This window comes from Neovison vison, chromosome 1, assembly GCF_020171115.1.
Source record: "Neovison vison isolate M4711 chromosome 1, ASM_NN_V1, whole genome shotgun sequence".
Taxonomy (NCBI): Eukaryota; Metazoa; Chordata; class Mammalia; order Carnivora; family Mustelidae; genus Neogale; species Neogale vison.
The window spans coordinates 68,572,405-68,592,520 of NC_058091.1; the positions used below are offsets into that span (position 1 = coordinate 68,572,405).

A 20,116-nucleotide genomic window follows, 5' to 3' on the forward strand; every position below is an offset into this window, starting at 1 on the left:
CATTTTCACATCACTATTCTGTGATGTGTCAGTGTTCTGCATGTAGTATGTTTGAGAGGCTATGGGAATTTTTTTTTTTTTTACTTGACAGAGAGAGATGACAAGCAGGCAGAGAGGCAGGCAGAGAGAGAGGAGGAAGCAGGCTCCCTGCTGAGCAGAGAGCCCGATTCGGGGCTCGATCCCAGGACCCTGAGATCATGACCCGAGCCGAAGGCAGCGGCCTAACCCACTGAGCCACCTAGGTGCCCTGAGGCTATGGGAATTTTTATTTCTTTAAAAAATAATGTATATAAAATTTGTATATTATATACATATAATATATACTTAAATACACATGTATAATACTGACATCTATTTGCAAAGTAACTATTACCTACCTATCTGATGAGTTTGAATAGATACTTTATGTAAGCCCGGAAGTACAACAGAATAGAACAGAAGCCTGCTGCACCCCCACAAGGACTTCTTCAGGCTTTGGAAGCAGGAAATCCTGAGTTCAAATTCCAGCTCTGTTCCTAGTTCCTATGCTTTCTCTCCTTTGTGCTTTTGCTCTTGTAGCCCCCCATGCCTGAAATGCTGAAATGCCTCCTCCCTAACTCCACCTCCCTTAACTGGCTGACATTTACTAATTTTAAAGGACTCATTTTGAGTCCTCCAGGAGGCCGTCTATAATTTCCACGGATCAGATAGATATTTTTCTCTGAACTCCCAAAATATCCAATGTGCTTCCTTGTTGGTGCCCTTACTCATTGTGCTAAGATGTCCTCTGCCGCCACTGAACTGTGAGTTGCTGAAGTTAGGGAGTGTGTTTTATTCATTGTTGTATAACTTGTGCTTAGCACAACGCCGGACACAGACAAGACACTTTATGCTTGTTTTTTAAGAGGGAATGAATGAATAAGGGATTATAATAAGGTATCCAAGGGGATCACACTATTAAAAGAGAGAGATTTGAGTCCCAGTCTCTTTGACTACAATCTCCACCCTCCAGGAAATCTATTTTTGTATGGAATCAGAAGAGACCCCGAACTGCTAAGGAAATGTTGAAAAACAAAAATAAAACTGGGAGCATCATGCTACCTAATTTCAAGCTTTACTACAAAGCTGTGATCACCAAGACAGCATGGTACTGGCATAAAAATAGACACATAGACCAGTGGAACAGAGTAGAGAGCCCAGATAGGGACCCTCAACTCTATGGTCAAATAATCTTCAACAAAACAGGAAAAAAGATACAGTGGAAAAAAGACAGTCTCTTCAATAAATGGTGCTGGGAAAACTGGACAGCTATATGTAGAAGAATGAAACTCGACCATTCTCTTACACCATACACAAAGATAAACTCAAAATGGATAAAAGACCTCAACATGAGACAGGAATCCATCAGAATCCTAGAGGAGAACATAGGCAGTAATCTCTTCAATATCAGCCACAACAACTTCTTTCAAGGTATATCTCCAAAGGCAATGGAAAGAAAAGCGAAAATAAACTTTTAGAACTTCATCAAAATCAAAAGCTTCTGCACAGCAAAGGAAACAGTCAAAAAAACAAAGAGGCAGCCCACGGAATGGGAGAAGATATTTGCAAATGACAGTACAGACAAAAGGTTGATATACAGGATCTATAAAGAACTCCTCAAACTCAACACACATGAAACATATCAAGACATATCAAAAAATGGGCAGAAGATATGAACAGAGACTTCTCCAATGAAGATATACAAATGACTATCAGATACATGAAAAAATGTTCATCATCACTAGCCCTCAGGGAGATTCAAATTAAAACCACATTGAGATACCACCTTACACCAGTTAGAATGGACAAAATTAGCAAGAGAGGAAACATGTGTTGGAGGGGATGTGGAGAAAGGGGAACCCTCTTCCACTGTTGGTGGGAATGCAAGTTGGTGCAGCCTCTTTGGAGATCAGGGCGGAGATTCCTCAAGAAATTAAAAATAGAGCTTCCCTATGACCCTGCAATTGCACTCCTGGGTATTTACCCCAAAGATACAGATGTAGTAAAAAGAAGGGCCATCTGTACCCCAATGTTTATAGCAGCAATGACCACGGTCGCCAAACTGTGGAAAGAACCAAGATGCCCTTCAACGGATGAATGGGTAAGGGAAATGTGGTCCATATACACTATGGAGTATTATGCCTCTATCAGAAAGGACAAATACCCAACTTTTGTTGCAACATGGACAGGACTGGGAGAGATTATGCTGAGTGAAATAAGTCAAGCAGAGAGAGTCAATTATCATATGGTTTCACTTATTTGTGGAGCATAACAAATGGCATGGAGGATATGGGGAGTTAGGAGAAGGGAGTTGGGGGAAATTGGAATGGGAGGTGAACCATGAGCAACTATGGACTCTGAAAAACAATCTGAGTGTTTTGAAGGGGTGGGGGGGTGGGAGGTTGGGGTACCAGGTGGTGGGTATTATAGAGGGCACGGATTGCATGGAGCACTGTGTGTGGTGCAAAAATAATGAATACTGTTATGCTGAAAAAAAAAAAAAAGAAGTGGGGCCAACAGTGGAGAAACTCTAGGATTTCATACTTTGATCCCCAGCCAAGTCTAAGAGCAGATGTGCCTAGATGGGTTTAATTTTGGCAGTAAATGTGTACTTGATATGAATAGAAATTATTTTAAGAGCAGGGAGCCCCTGGGGTTATGGACATTGGGGAGGGTATGTGCTTTGGTGAGTGCTGTGAAGTGTGTAAACCTGGTGATTCACAGACCTGTACCCCTGGGGATAAAAATAAATGTTTATAAAAAAAAAATAAAAAAAAAAAAAAGAGCAGGGACCCCCCCCCACATGGGGTTCTATCCCAGGACCCTAAGATCATGACCTGAGCCAAAAGCAGACATTTAACCAACTGAGCCACCCAGAAGAGTTAAGTTATTAAAACATATCTAGACTTAGCTTACAGTGTACTGCTTAAGCTGATGTTTGAAGCCCTGCCTTGGAATTTTGAGGGGATATTTGGACGGAGACTCAGAAGTCTTCAATTTCAACCCATAATGCAGGTTCTTTGGGTTACATCTCTTCTCACAACCACTGACTTAGCCTCTTAAGAAAACAGAATTTTAAAATTTTCAGTTTGTATAGTATGGTGAAAACGTAGGAAGATACTAAATACTTAAGCATATGTAGAAAGGAGTTCAGAAGTCCTGACAAATGAATCTCCAGCACCTGCCACAGGCTCCAGCACAGGGTAGTTGCTCCTGGAATGTGTGTCTAAGGAAGGCAGAGAGGAAAGATAAGTGATTAGAATGTGATGTTTTTAAAGCAGCAAGAAAAAGATTATTTCTCAAGTTATCTCCTGAAATTTAGGCATTTTATTTTATTTTATTTTATTTTATTTAAGATTTTATTTATTTATTTGACAGTGATCACAAGTAGGCAGAGAGGCAGGCAGAGAGAGAGGAGAAAGCAGGCTCCCTGCTGAGCAGAGAGCCCAAGGCGGGGCTCCATCCCAGGAGCCTGGGATCATGACCTGAGCTGAAGGCAGAGGCTTTAACTCACTGAGCCACCCAGGTGCCCCTGGAAGGTTTTTTAAATGACTATTTGACAAACCTACATTTACCACCCATGTTAAAATTTTTATTTATGAAATATCCACTATTCCACCCTATTACTAACTAATCCCAATGGCAAGAAACGTGTTTTGGGCAACAAGATCTTATGGTAGGCCTGAAACATATCAGGGGGGCAACTGGTCAGCTCCAATCACTGAAGAAATTAATGTCATAAGGACTGCTAACATCCACAATCACAGTCAGTAGTACCAGATGACAAAGGCAACAACCAAACGCAGAATAATTCTTGCTACAAAAACAAAGTTAGCCTTTCTTTTTTTTTTATTCCTCCTTTCACCACAGCATCTTAATTTATTCCACCTGTTTAGCTCACTGATAAATTTAAAATCTAAAATTACCCATTAAGGGACAAAAAAACCAAGTATCTAGTTAAGAGTTCTCTTGTTTCAGGCAACCAGGGCTAAGGAGTGATATTATTTGAATGGTTTTGCTGAGACTTCTGAAATCTTCCAGACAGCTGGTTCTTTGTTTTGTTGCTCATGATGCCAACCCTGTAAACATATTTACATCAGATGAGAAAAGTAGACTAAGGTAGAAGTCACTATTTTGCTTCTCTTGCATCAGCTGAAGTTTTCGTCCTCAGATTTCCACTTTGTCTTTGCTTAGTAGTCTGAGAATTCCCCAAACATTTGATTCCTCAAATAAAGTTCTGTGATAAATGTTTTCCTATCTCTACTAAGCACAATTGCTTCCCTAATGACTTAGAGTGTGAAATTATTTCCCATCATGACCAAGACAAACAGCCGATGTGTTAATGATGCCCTCTGGTCTCTATTTACTTGGAAGTTTGGCAAATGAGAGCAAAGCAAAAGAGATGCTGCTTATACTTGTTTCTTTGGATGTGGACTCAAATTGTCTCTTCAGAGTGTCAAACTGTAAATGAATTGCGGTGGGCATTGGCAAATATCCAATCAACACATTTAATTACTGTTATTAGCAATTCTCACAAGACTTTGAACAAACAAGAGTTTGCAAACAGTGATATCATATGCTTGAGATATTTTAGTTTTATTTTTAAATGGCTTAGAATTTTCATCTTATCTGTATATTGTCCTAAGCATGGAAAATTTTAAAAGTTTGAAGAATAAGGAAAACCATATAGATCCAACCATTGGTTTTCCTTCCATGGTTCAAATTACAAGGAACAATAAAATAAAACTCAAGAGAACAAACACTGCAATAGCACCTGTTTTCTATCATGCAGTAGACTAGATGTGGAATTACTACCAAGCTAAATTTGATTATGTACAACTAGGTGACAGGTTAGTTCTGTATAAAAAAAGGAAGTGAAAAACATGGTCATTTCCTGGGTGCATCATCTAAACTCTTCCTCACAACTCCTGTTGCCACCAAATAAAACCACAACCAAAAGAGACCAGAATCATTGCTTGTGATGTACACTAGAAGCATACTTCCCTGAGTTTACATTCAAACACTGGTGATTATTAGCTCTTTAGCCACTTTCAGTAGCAGAAAGTAATTTTTTAAACCTCTTTAAATTTCAGTTTTCTCACTTGTAAAGTGGGTAATACATAACTTCCAGTGTGTTGTGAAGATTTATTCATTCATTAAATCACTTATTCATTCATATAGCAAGTATTTATTGAGCACCAGTTATAGCCCATTGTGTGAGCTACATGCTAAGGGTACAGACAGGAATGAGACCAACATGTTCCTGGTCCCTCTGAAATTTTCATGGAAAGAAAACCAAGCTTTTGGAAATGAAATGAGATTATAGTTTATCACATGTTTGCATGATGTACAGTACAAAGTTCATAGCACATGGTCAACAAATTAGCTATGTTTATGATTATGTTTTACAATTCATTTAGGTATTGCCGACTTAGTCCATACCACAGAGAATTTTTCTTAAAGATTTGATTTATTTGACAGAGAGACAGAGAATGTACAAACACAGAAGCAGGACAGAACACCTGACAGAGGAAGAGGGAGAGGCAGACTCCCCACTGACCAGAGAGCCAGAAGCAGGGCCCAATGACCTGAGCCAAAGGCAGATGCTTAACCAATTGAGCTATTCCAGAGGCAGAGAAAATTTAAAGATATATCCCTGATATCCATCTTGAGCTCAGATCTCTTTCTGTTTAGCTGCTATGTCAAATCCTCAAGGTCATTGCTATGATGGTACAGTCACTGCCTCCTACTCTGTTTCTATTCTTTTTTGGCCAACTTACATAAAACACATGGGTGTCTTTGTCTGTCTATTGGACAGCTCCATTTCAGCAGGAATCAAAATTCTGTATGTACTAATTAAACTGATTTATCCCATTGTTCCACCTTCTCCACCCATGTTCAATGTTGAAAGACACCACTATCCTTGCAATTGCTCAAGCTGAGTCTGGGAGGAGTTCTTGGTGTTCCTCCTCTTCCTTACTCCTCACATCCTGTCAAATATGGGGTATGTATCCTAATTCAGGACCCAAACTTTCCTCCATGAACTCTGGATAAATCCTAATATAGATTTCATTCCTCAACTCTTAACCATTCTAGTTCAGTCTCCACACAGTAACCATTGATTCATGTAAAACCCGTGTTTGGCCCCTTGTCCAAGTATCTTTTTGCTGTTGAACATCTTTATGTCTTTTGTAGTACTTTTTGTATTACTTACATCACAATGTCCAAAATCCCTGGCTAATGTAAAAGACTGTGGTCTGTCCTGCCTACTTTTCTTTTTTTCTTTTTTTTTTTTTAAGATTTTATTTATTTATTTGACACAGAGAGAGAGATCATAAGCGGGCAGAGAGGCAGGCAGAGAGGAGGAAGCAGGCTCCCTGCTGAGCAGAGAGCCTAATGCGGGGCTCGATCTCAGGACCTGAGATCATGACCTGAGCCGAAGGCAGAGGCTTTAACCCACTGAGCCACCCAGGCGCCCCCTGCCTACTTTTCTATCTGTATGTTCAACCCATTTCCTACAAGCGTATTATATTTCAGCCACATCAAGTTACCTAAATTTCCTGAGAATTCTGTCTTTTCAGAACCAGGTTTTTCAAAATGTGGACTTTCAACACTCTATTTCTGCTGTTCAGAATGTCCTTCAACTCTATTTCTGCTGTTCAGAATGTCCTTCATCGTGGTGAGTGGGTGATTCAGTCAGCTGAGCGGTCAGCTCAGTTTTGGCTTCAGTTGTGATTGCAGGGTCCTGGGATTAAGCTCCTCTCTGCCTCAGGCTCTGTGCTCAGCTGGTACTGTGCTTGATTCTCTCACTCCTTCTCCCTCTGCCCCTACCCCTTCTCTCTCTCTTTCTCTCTCAAACAAATAAATAAATCTTTAAAAGAAAAACTAATTTCTTTTATCAAGTTGTTTACATCTTCATTCTCAAAGCCTTGCCATAGCCTCTTTCCCAAAGCTTGCCTGCTAGAGAGCCACTTTGCCCCTGATGGTACTTGCTTCTCTGATCTCCAGAGGCAACTCAGGCATAGTTCTATTACTGCACATAATTCAGTGCAGCGTGATGATATTTTAACAAATATTGAATAGAATATTTAACATAATATATGTAAGGTACAAATGTTAGGCATAAAAACCACTACTACGAACACCCATGCAGCCTATACTCAGATTAGAAAAAATAACATTATTTAACAATTTTTTTACTAATTTGTAGTTCATTGCATATTCCTTATGCTAACCCTTTGTCGGTTACATATGTGACAAATACTTTCCCCCAATTAGTAATTTATTTTTTCAGTTTCTTATGGTAACTACTGTTAAACATAAATTCTTTATTCTCATGTAGTCAAATTTATCAAGCTTTATTTTTTGTTCCTTTTGTGACAGGAGTAATCCTTTACTATGATGAGATCATAAAGAAATTTTCCCAAATGTCTTCTTTGAGTTTTATAGCTTGGCTTTTCATACCTAGGTTTTTAATTCACCTTAATTCTGGAATTGATTGGTGCATGTGGTGTGAGATAGGGTCCGATTTCATTTATCTTTTCTATATAATTGTCCTAACCCCCTTAACCATTCTCCATTAATCTGTTGTGAGCAATTTCATAAATCATATTTCCATATGTATAAAGGAAAATATGTAATTTTAGGCTCTTTGAAGCTTCCCTTACTTGTATCAACACCACAGTGTCTTAACTACTATAAATTTATATTAAGTCTTTAAATGAGGTAAAAGAAAATTCCCTTCATCCCATTTTTATCCTCTTCCTCTTCTTCCTTTTTCTTTTTCTTCATCTGGAGAATTTAGGTTTATGTGGCCCTTTGTAATTCCTTATAAATTATTGAGACGACTTGTCAAATAATACACACACACATGCACATACATATGCACACTCATACCCTCTGAAATTTGATAGAGGCTATATTAAAGATATAGATCATTTTGAGGAAAATTAGCACCTTTACCAAAATAATTCTTCCAATCCCAGAATATGGTATATTTCTTCATTTATTTAGGGCTTCATTTACATCTTTAAATAAAATTTTAAACCTTTTCCATAAAGAACGTTCACATCTATTTTTAAAGGTATTTTATTTATTTTTTGATTATGTTGTAAAGATAGACTTTTAAAAAGTTATGATTTCTAATCTTTTATTGTTATAAGTGATATATTTCTGTACACTGATTTTTATAACAACCTCATTAATCTCTCTTATTAATTCTAAAAATGTAACATATATTTTGAATATTTTATATAGATGTTTGTATCATTTGTCAATAATAATTTTTCCCATTTCTAATCCTTATACTTTTTTTTCTGTTTTTCTTTACTGGCCAAAGCCTTCATCAAAAGAAGGAAATGAAGTGGTTTTAGAGGGTTTCAGAGGATTTTCATCTTCCTCAAGGGACAAATGTTTCATCATTAAGATAAGCTGTCCATTGAAAACTTTTTAGTTTTTGCAGAGATACTCTTAATTGGGTTTATAGAAATCATTTCCCCCCCTAGTTTGCCACAAGTTATTTTTTAAAATCATAAATGGATTTGAATTTTATCATGTGTCAGTTGAGATAATTGAATGATTACCTGCTCATATTCCGACATTGTGAATGACTACAAGTCATGTCCTAATGTCAAAATGTCAAACTGTGCTTATATACCTGGGTAAAAATGTAGGCAGAATTTATCTTTTCTTTTAAAAAAATAAATCAGTAGTCTATAGACTGTTACCTTCATGTTTATGAGTAAGAACAAACTTTAATTTTCCTATACTATATATTCTTGTGAGGATTTCATAAGCTCATATGAAGTTTATGCTAACCTCATAAAAATCTACTGGCAGACTGGCCATTTTCTGTATTCTAGAGGTTTGTGTAAGACAGGAATTATTTGGTTCTGGAATGCTCAGTAGGGCTTGCTATTAAAACCATCTGGACATGAAGTTTTCTTTATGAGAATGTTTCAAATTATTCATTTTAATGTCCCCAGACTAAGCACAGATGTTTCTGCTTTAATGTAATGTGTGGGTACCAGAGAAACGCAGGTTATTAAAACAGTGCTCTATGAATGAATAATAGAGCTAATGGAGGAAATGGGATTACTGGCAGACCACCCAAGCCCCATGGAGCACTGTACCTGGGACCTAAAAAGCATTAATAATCCTAACAAAAACATGAGGAGAGTAAATTTCCACTGGAATTTGCACTCAGCTTCTCAGTGAATTTCTTTGATGGGCTTCTGCTTGTGCCTATGAATTCTGGATGTGTGAATGCATTTGCTTCCAATAGAGAATAGTTTAATGACAAAATAAATATTAAAAATCTAACCTCTGAAAATGCATGCTATTTATCATTAATTAAAAAAACCACAAAAACAAAAAACAAACAAACAAAAATAGCATTGGAGGAAACACGTCTACCGTCTTTTCATATGTACTCTTGACTTCCCCAGAGATTCCTGATGCCACCATTTTCAAAACCACCAAAGAAGCTACTACTTCTGCTTCAGCAAGATCCTTAAGACCTAAGACTTAAGAGAGAGAGGATATATGTACAGTCTCTCTCTCTCTCTGTATATATATATATACTGCTAGGGTTCTTTTTTCAATTGTAAGGCAGCCTGTCATAATTACTTCAGAACATTAATGTGTTGGGAAAGATCACAGGAGAATCAGCATATAATTCTGAATTATACTGACATCCTCCTACTATGGATCAGTTGGAGATGAGCTAATTTATAGTATGGAAGCACACACTGTCCAACAGACTGTCTCCCATTTCTCCTTGAGTCAGTTTCTATGAACTACATTTTTCTAGGACTTTCTAGGGTTTTCCATTGTTTTGGTATAAAGTTGTTCATAGTGTCTTATTATGTTTTTAATATTTGCTGAGTATGTAGTTACATATATTCATATGCTTTTTAATTTCTAATATTGTTTATTTCTCTCTCTCTCTTTTTCTCTAAAATATCTAGGTTTTACTTAACCTTTCTATTTTATGTTGGTTTCCTGAGTCAATTATTGCTCTTATTTTATTATTTTTTCCTTCCTTTTCTTTGGGTATTCCATTGCTCTTTTTCTAACTTTTTAATTTGGATGATTATTTAGCTAATTTTCAGTCTTTCTTCTTTTCTAATATAAGCATTTAAGGAAAAAATTATCCTTCTCAGTTTTATTTTTAGATGACTCTTTCAAGCCTTAATACATTTTTTAATTGCCTAGTTCAAAGTAAGTTCCAATTTTAATGTGTAATTCTTTTTTTTAGTCAATGAGTGATTTCAAAGTGTGTGTGTTTTTTTTTTAAAGATTTTATTTATTCATTTTGACAGAGAGAAATCACAAGTAGACAGAGAGGCAGGCAGAGAGAGAGAGGGAAGCAGGCTCCCTGCTGAGCAGAGAGCCCGATGCGGGACTCGATCCCAGGACCCTGAGATCATGACCTGAGCCGAAGGCAGCGGCTTAACCCACTGAGCCACCCAGGCGCCCAAAGTGTGTTTTTAATATCCCAAAGTAAGGGATTTTTTTCTAGTTACCTTTTTTTTTTTACTTCTAGCTTAATTGCTCTGTGCTTAGACAACCCTGATTTACATCATGTCAGTCCCTTGAAATTAGTTGAGACTTGACTTTATATCCCAATATTTTATCTGTTTTTGTAAATGTTTTGTGTATACCCTAGAAGACTGTATGTTCTGCAGTTGTTTTGTTGTGCCTTACCTATTTTCATTAGGTCTAGCTTATCTAAAAATCTTACTGATATTTGGTACTTATTCTTTCAATTATTGATAGATATGTGTTAAAATCTGCCACAAGTGTTGTGGACTTTGTCTAATTTTCCATATAGTTTGGTCAGTTTTTCTCTTTATAGATTCTATATAGTAGACTATGATTAAGTTTAGACACATTACATCATCTTGGCAAATTGAACTTTTAAAATTTTGTATCCTTTTCACTAGTAATGCTTTTTGCCTTAACATGTATATTGTCTGATATTAACATGACTATACAAGTTTTCTTTTGATTATATTTGTTTGGAATTTTTTTTACTTTCAAATGTCTGCATCCTGGTTTTTGATTCTTCTCTTTAAAACAGCTTATAGTTGAGCTTTTTTCTATCAAATCTGATACTCTCTTTTAAGAAGGAGAGTTATAGAAGACAAGATCAAATAGGTAGCTGGAATGGCTAACATTAGAGCTTTGAATGTTATTTCAAGGAGGGAAGCCATTGGAGAGCAGTGAGCATGATCATATCACACATTTCTCCTTTCATGCCTTTCTCATTTCTTCCCCACCTTCCCTTCCTCCATTTCTTCTTTCTTTGCTGGCTTCCTTCCTTCCTTCTCTTTTTTTGTAGTACAAAAATTCTTTTTTTAAAATCTTCTCTGTTAGTATGTATTTGTGGTGGGAAAGGATAAAGGTAAAGATAAAGTGGAAACAGAATATAGTAGCATAGGATAAACTGAAAATCTCAATACGAAGTATTTGAGTGACAAGGAAAGTTGCCACGATAAATGAGTGCTTTAGAAATCCAGAGAAGCTGTCATTATCGGACTAAAGTAAACATAATTCTATTTTTCGCAGATTAAAAGAGCTAAGATATATTTTTTAAAAATCCTTAATGTGAATTACACTTTCAGAAACAGTAAGAAACACTTTAAGCGTAGTCTCAGTGATTTGATTGGGTAATAAACAGTGGTATTTTTTTTCTAGAAGGGAACATGTACTGTCCTAAAATGTCTAGTGTTTTGTGTCTGAATTAAATACTAGGAGAAAGGAGTTCCTAAAATGTTTTGAGCCATATCATCTCCATAAGACTTTTTCAGTGTCATAAGACATGTGAATTTGTTTTAAAACCAGCTTCATCATTTTCTAATGGTACCTTAATCAACCTTGTTCTAGAGGTCTTAGCACAATACATTAATAATAAGAAATTAAAAGCCTAAAGTATTGAAAAGGAAGAAATAAAACTATAATTATTTATATATAGTATGATTAACCACATAGAAAATCCAAAAGAATCTACAAGGAAATTTTTCAAATAAGAGAATTCAGCAAGTTGCCCCATTCTTCCAGATCTAAGAGGGTTGATGAGATTTGTTCTTTTAGTCACTTTTATGTGGAAAAAAAAAAAGAAAAAAAAAAGGAAGAACAATGGATGGTATAGCCCCTTCTCAGTGACTGGAATGTAAGACAAATGTGGACTATGATAATCTCGGATTTTCCTAAAGAAATGCAAGACACCTTTTTCTACTGGAGACACTGGTCCCATCCTTGTGCAGTTGGGATCAGGTTCTTTGAATTCACTTGTAATGAACACAACAGTTCAGATTTGCTTTTACAGTCATTATGGGATAGCAGACTTCGAGACCTCAGGTCAGGTGATGACAACGTAGCTAAGCAGACACTCCTGAGAGGATGGGAGAGTGCTTTAAGCTTATTAAACTGTTCAACTTTAGAGCAGCAAGGGTTTGTTTTTTGCTTCCCCTCCCCACCTTAAAATTTTCAGCCCCAGTTCCCTCAAGACTAATTGAAAGTTCTATAAGAGCATAAGTCACATAGTTCAGGTCTTCTAGTTCCATATAAAAGAAACAAGGCAATAAAATTCCTTCTGGAAGGAATTTCATTAACAATGGCATCTTCTGCTGTACAACAGGTATGTGGAAAAGGGATTAAGGATGGACCTGGGTTTTCTCTTTCTTGAGGTTTTGTTAAGAAGTAAATTGTCACTCTAATTATGTTATAGCATTATGCATTACTTGATTCTTCTGTTTTGCATTTTTGTCATGTGCAAAGAGTATGTATAGGAATGTGAAAGATGGTGGGTGCAGGATTTAATACGAATTTGTAAAAAAGGCTGAGTCAGTCTATTATATGAATAGGGTAATGTGTTGCCTTTTGGAAGTGCAACAAGTTTCTTGGAAAGAAGATTGGAATCCTAGAAAAGGTTACCTCTTCACAAGTGCTGAGTAAATTATCACTGGTGTTCACCTAAGTGTAGAGAGAGTTAAGACAGAGCTAGGATTTTACACATAATCCCATTCCTTTACTTTCTTAGGAACAGTATTTTCTAGTCAAATGTATTCTTGAGTGGTGTTGATCCCAACAAAGAAGAAAGATGAGAAGAAAATCACATTGATAGTATTCTTTGCATATCAGGCATTGTGCTAAGGCTGTTCATATGTGTTATTTAATATGTTATGATTCATTAACATGGAATATTTGAGAGAAATTGAAAAACTGAAGGAAACTAAAAGCTTGGGTAAGGGCAGAATAATTCCAGAAAGGTATAAAGAATGATTAGCAGGAAGAAGAACTTTGTATTCTGTTGAAAGTTTAAAAAATGGTTGCTAAAGCAAAGGGATTTTTACTATTTACTGTATTTACAAAATTTAATAAGGTACAGACAAATGAGATTGAGGGTGCTTGGGTGGCTCAGTCAGTTAAGCATCTGCCTTCGGCTCAGGTCATGATCATAGGGTCCTGAGATCATAGGGTCATGATGCATAGGGTTCCCTGCTCCTCAGGGAGTCCACTTTCCCTCTGCCTCTTTCTCTGGGTCTCTCATGAATAAATAAACAAAATCTTTAAAAAGAAAAAGAGAGAAATGAAATTGCATTAGAGAAATCAGAAAATTCCTTATTATTGTGGTCATGGCCCTGCAATTTAATCACTTTCCTGGGGAATGTAGAAAATATTTTTATTTTTAAAAATTTAGTAGAATACAGTTTAGATACGGTATTTATTTATTATTCATGAATGGGCAAGCAATTCTTTATGTTCTGGATTGTTAAATTTTGTGCTTCTTATAGATACAGCAAAAATGGAGAAAAGACCAGACTTTAATTCTCTTGCCATCCATGTATCTATATGTGCTTATATTAGTAGTTTAAAAAACAATTTTTAGTGTCACTAGAAGAATATGGCTTTGAAAGTATTGTTTTATGTCTTAGCACTCACAGATAATCACTGTGGAAGATGTGAAAGATATGGCCATTGAGAGGTTTAAATTGATGATGGATGTCACATTACCCAAGAGAGGACAATGATGCTTACAGGGAGGTTACTTAAAAGTCTTGTTTGGTGAAGTCACCAAATAGTCATCTCCTGTGTCCCTTCCTGCTCTATGGCAGGGGTTCGAGGCAGACATATTCTAATGTATGCATCATGCTATGTGTTTCAAAGAACTTTATTATAGTTCTTAGAGTTGATTGGCTAATTAAGTTTGCTACACGGAAGGGAGGTCAGTTTTGTGCTCTATGATTTGAAGCTTGGAAGGATTGAGTATGACTTTCCAAACATGGACTGTAGGATGATTATTATATCAAAGTCACTAAGCCAGGATCACAAAGAAGTTTGCAATTAAATCCACATATAGGGGCACCTAGGTGGCTCAGTGGGTTAAGCCGCTGCCTTCGGCTCGGGTCATGATCTCAGGGTCCTGGGATAGATTCCTACATCGGGCTCTCTGCTCAGCAGGGAGCCTGCTTCCCTTCCTCTCTCTCTGCCTGCCTCTCTGTCTACTTGTGATCTCTCTCTCTCTCTCTGTCAAATAAATAAATAAATAAATCTTTAAAAAAAAATAAATCCACATATAATTTAAAGGGTCAACTGTACTGCATTTTCTAATTTGTAAAGACCTATGAGTTCCTATGTTCATTGCAACATTATTTACAATCGCTAAGAGGTGAAAGCAACCTAACTGTCCATCGATAGATGAATGGAAAAAGAAGATGTAGTATATATATACCTAAATTGAAATATTATTCATCCATAAAAAAGAATGAATCTTGCCATTTGCAACAAAATGGCTAGACTCTGAGGGTATTATGCTAAGTGAAATGAGTCAGACAGAGCAAGACAAGTACCATATGGTTTCATTTATATGTGGAATGTAAAAAACAAAACAAATGAATAAAAAACCCAAAACAAAACAGAACATATGAACAAAACAGAAATAGACTCATAGATGCAGAGAATAACCCTATGGTTACCAGAAGGCAGAAGGGTGGGGATGGACAATAGGTGAATAGAATTAAGAAGTACCATCTTCCGGGCGCCTGGGTGGCTCATTGGTAGAGCAACTGCCTTCGGCTCAGGTCACGGTCCTGGAGTCCCGGGATCGAGTCCCGCATCGGGCTCACAGCTCCATGGGGAGTCTGCTTCTCCCTCTGACCTTCTCGCCTCTCATGTTCTCTCTCACTGTCTCTCTCTCAAATAAATAAATAAAATCTTAAAAAAAAAAAAAAGAAGTACCATCTTCCTGTCAAAAAATAAGTAAGACTTGGGTATATAATAATGGACAGCATAGGAAATATAGTCAACAATATTGTAACAACTTTGCTTAGTGACAGATGATAACTAGATTTATTGTAGTGACCATTTTGTAATGCATATAAATATCAAATCACTGTTGAACACCTGAAATGAATACAATCTTGAACACCAATTATTGAACAAAAAGAAGAATCAGTTGGAGAAAGTTTTTAATTTCAAGTCTGCACTCATTCTCCTGCAGCTATCTTAAAAGCTTTATTTATTTTTCTCTCTTTTAAATCACTGCTTCAATTTGAGAGCAAAATGGGAAAGTTCCTTCAACAGTGAAACTAGAAACCCACCCTCCTCCCACTCTATCCTCTCCTCAACCCCTTATTTTCTCTGTGTTGTTTCAGAGACCCTTAGAATGAAGGTCTCTGAACAACCTCATGTCTCTTTTTCACGTTTCCTTCTGCTTGGAACAGGCTTTCTCTCTTCTGTTTTAAATCCCACTCACCTGTTGAGAACTAGATGGAAAGTCTCACCATCACTGGATCATCTCTTGTCCACTTTTTATCTTTGCATATTTTGCCTCAACCCCTCTTAGGTCAGTTAATCTCAATAGTTGTTTTTTTTTTTTTAATCTATAGTGCAGAATCATTTATGTTTTAAGTGTTGATGTGTTTTGCTCATCACCTGTTATGTAAACTCTCTGAAGCCAGGGATAGTGATCTAATGCTTTCCTATTCTTTCATTGTGTCTTGTGTGTTGTGGGCACTCAATAAACAGGTATTGATCAGTGTGTGATGGTGCTCACAGGGGCTGAGAATCTACTGGTTTGTCTGTTAGTAAGTAGTCATGTCTGATATTTATGAAGTCCTTGATAGCCAAAGACTCTACGGTATTAATAGCTAATCCTTTGTATTAGGTAGTGTTTTTTCCTTCAATGTACTTTAAGAAAGTAAAGTCATCCTAATTGTTGAACACGTTTCCTTTCAAATATACATGTAAAATTAAATCATGCAGATTTTTATATGCAGAATGAAGATACTAGACCAATACAAGAAGGGAATGGAGATGGTTTGTTGTCCTAATGTTCACTTATCATCTGCTCCTAGCTCTCTACATGACCTACACACTGAAACACTGGGCTTTTATTTTTGCCTGCTATGCATTGACTAAGGCTCTGAGGGGAAGGACCATGGAGGAGTGCTTTCTCTTCATAAAGAACTGAAGGTGGTCCAACTTTGGTCTCTTTCCATATCTGATTGAGCTTCTCTGGCTGGTGAGATGCTTGCCAAGTCTCCATGACTGGCTGAAGATGTTCTACTAGATCACTAGATATCTTTAAATGACTCTTTCCCTTCCAAGAAACCTTGGCATGAACAGAATCAAAACACCGTGAAAATAACACAACACATGAATAAAACAATTTTCAAATGATAATAAACTCCTGGTCACACAAGACAGTAGACCTGAATCAAATAAAATCTAATTATTTGTTCAATACTTATTTGAGGAAGAAGTGAATGTATTATCTAATACATATCTAATCTTTCTATGAACACAAAGAACATCAGTTGTAATGAATTAGATAATGAACTTGTTGCTTCTTCTCTTCCCTTTCATCTCCTTCCAGTCTTCTCTTTCTCTTCCTCTTCTTTTTTTTTTTTTTTTTTTAAATTTCTGGTCCTGGCATAAAGTAAGAGCTTACGAAATGTTGGTGGTATAATTTGTATCTGGGAATGTATAAAGTAAATAATGATCATTTAAGCTCAGGTTAAAAGCTCTATGAAGTTCCAAATAAAGGTTAGGATAAATAAATGAGAAAGATCATAACTAATACTTCAGCATAAATTAAGTATCTTCCTTGAGTCTTCGATATTTTTCTTGAGTTGTTCTATGAAAACTTAACTGAATTATAGGATGTTTTATGTATTGCTGACAAAATTTCATGTGTTCTTGATTTTTCTGAAGGAAATATTGGATTGCTCTGGATATGGAAATGGATCTTGCCCAGAAAATCAAAGATCATTGGGTGTCCGAGCAGCTATGTATTCATTTATGGCAGGAGCCATATTCATCACGGTGTTTGGCAACCTTGCCATGATCATTTCCATTTCCTACTTCAAGCAGCTTCACACACCAACCAACTTCCTCATCCTCTCCATGGCAGTCACTGATTTCCTCCTGGGGCTCACCATCATGCCTTACAGTATGGTCAGATCAGTGGAGACTTGCTGGTATTTTGGGCTTACATTTTGCAAGATTCATTATAGTTTTGACCTAATGCTTAGCATAACGTCCATTTTCCATCTTTGCTCAGTGGCCATTGATAGATTTTATGCTATCTGTTACCCTTTACGTTATTCCACAAAAATAACGATTCCCCTCATTAAGCGGTTGCTACTTCTCTGTTGGTCTGTCCCTGGAGCATTTGCTTTCGGGGTGGTCTTCTCTGAGGCCTATGCTGATGGGATAAAAGGCTATGACATCTTGGTGGCTTGTTCCAGTTCCTGTCCAGTGATGTTCAATAAGCTATGGGGGACCACCTTGTTTATGGCGGGTTTCTTCACTCCAGGGTCTGTGATGGTGGGGATTTATGGCAAGATTTTTGCAGTGTCGAGAAAACATGCTCGTGCAATCAATAATTTGCCAGAAAATCAAAATAACCAAATGAGGAAAGACAAAAAAGCTGCCAAAACTTTAGGAATAGTGATGGGTGTTTTCTTATTATGTTGGTTTCCCTGCTTCTTCACAATTTTATTGGATCCCTTTTTGGACTTCTCTACTCCTGTGGTTTTGTTTGATGCTTTGACATGGTTTGGCTATTTTAACTCCACGTGTAATCCCTTAATATATGGTTTCTTCTATCCTTGGTTTCGCAGAGCACTGAAGTATATTTTACTAGGGAAAATTTGCAGCTCACATTTCCATAATACTAATTTGTTTACTCAAAAAGAAACTGAATAGATTTCTTCTGTAGGAGTGAATTGAAGCAAAAGGACTGGAACTTAGAAGAATAAAGTCACTTAAAATGTGTGTGTGGGGTGGGGAGCATGGCTATGTGCACAAATGTGTGCGCACTTTTGGCTATCATGGCAAGCTTTTCATTTCTAAGACTTGAGGGGGAAAAAAAAGGAATCTTTTTCAGAATACTGGATATATCCACTAATTCTAGGTAGGTAGGAGGAAGAAGAAGAAGAAGAGGAAGGGAAAGAGAGAAAGAAAGAAAGAAAGAAAGAAAGAAAGAAAGAAAGAAACATAGGAGAAGAAGAAAATTCAGGAATGGTGTGAGGAGAACACATAGGACTTTTACCCCATTTAGAAGGGATCAGGGCACAAACAGACCTTGAGGGTGCTGCTCCCTCTTACCACCACCAATATTTTGTGTGGTATTTCCATTCACTGTTTTGAAACATCAACAACTAATAATTTAATAAATAAATATAGCAATAATTTCAAAAATACATATTCTTTTTTTTTCATTTACTTTTTCTTTTTTTTTTATTGAATTAATTTGTTTTCAGAAAAACAGTATTCAATAATATATATTCTGTCAGGAACCAGTCATTGATTTGCAGGAAGTTACACTTTACTAGATTTTACTGTGGTGAGGCTAAACGTTTCTTAAAAGAAAAGGGCAACTGCACATCAAAGGCAACAGATTTCATTCATATTTTCACTCATGTATCACCTTAATCACAGCCAATGAGAAGTTTCCGTTTATTTGCAGGAGAGCTCTGCTCAGTGCTTCCTTCCTTCCCAGACTCATTCACATTTTGTATTGCTAATTGGTGTTCTTATTTCTTTTTATTTTAAGAGAGACAGTGTGTGCACAAGTGGGGGTAGGAGCAGAGGGAGAGCAAGAGAATCTTAGGTAGACCCCATGCCCAGTGCTGAACTTTACTGGTAGCCGGACTTCACTGCCCTGAGATTATGACTTGAGCTGAAACCCAGAGTCAGCCACTAAATGGACCGAACCACCCAGGAGTCCCTATGTTCTGATTTTTAATAAATGTAAATATATACCAAAAACTTGTGATTTTTTGTTTGTTTAATATATTTATACATACATGTTTGAATCATAGAGTGGTGAGAGGAGGAAGCTAAGAAAACCAGTATTTACGGGGGTGGGGGAAGGGTCTAATCCTGGAAACCATATATTTGAAATTCAGTGTCCTTTTAACTGTAAGAGGAGACCCATAAATAACTCCTGAAATGAAGCTAGTCATCTGCAAACTGTGGTGTGCTGTTAAGTATTTAACACCTGGCTCTGAAAAGAATGGAAGGAAGGAAGGAAGGAAGGAGGGAGGAAAGAAAAGAAAGAAGGAAAGAGCCACTATTTGTAGAATTTGACTATTTCCTTGAGATAAATAGATATCTATATATCTATATATAGATATCTATAGGTATAGATTGCCTTTTATGGTATTCCATGAAAATGATTCTAGCTTATATGTATGCATATATATTTATATATATATACATTTATATACATATCTTCATTTGCTGATTTATAAGCTATGAATGTGATGTCATCTGGCTCTCAGAATTCCTGAAAAATTAATCTCTTCTTGTCAGTGGATTTGAGTGGTGCCACCAAACCACTGACTGCAAACATTTTTCATGAAAAACAAAATATAACAGGAGAAGATAGATCATCTCAGAATATATCAATTGTATTAAGGATAAATATTGCCTTATAATGCTTTAATTTTAGTTGTGTGTGTGTGTGTGTGATCTGCATTCTGCTAAATTTTTTTGTTAATTTCTTTATTTATATTATAGTAATGAAAAAATTAGCAATTTTTTCTCTTTGTAGAAAAGTTTGCATAACTGCCCATAAATTTGC

At 36.6% G+C, this 20,116-nt stretch overlaps 1 protein-coding gene across 2 annotated transcripts in view; it reads left to right on the plus strand.

Moving 5' to 3' along the window:
- The window catches only part of LOC122899074 (trace amine-associated receptor 2), a 47,092-nt gene extending 28,338 nt beyond the window's left edge, over nucleotides 1-18,754 (plus strand). For both annotated transcript variants that reach the window (XM_044236742.1, XM_044236749.1), the window contains exon 3: nucleotides 17,239-18,754. In XM_044236742.1, the coding sequence (XP_044092677.1) occupies nucleotides 17,239-18,234 (996 nt within the window). In that variant the 3' untranslated portion in view covers nucleotides 18,235-18,754. The remainder of the gene's footprint in view (nucleotides 1-17,238) is intronic.
- The last annotated feature ends 1,362 nt before the right edge of the window (nucleotides 18,755-20,116 follow it).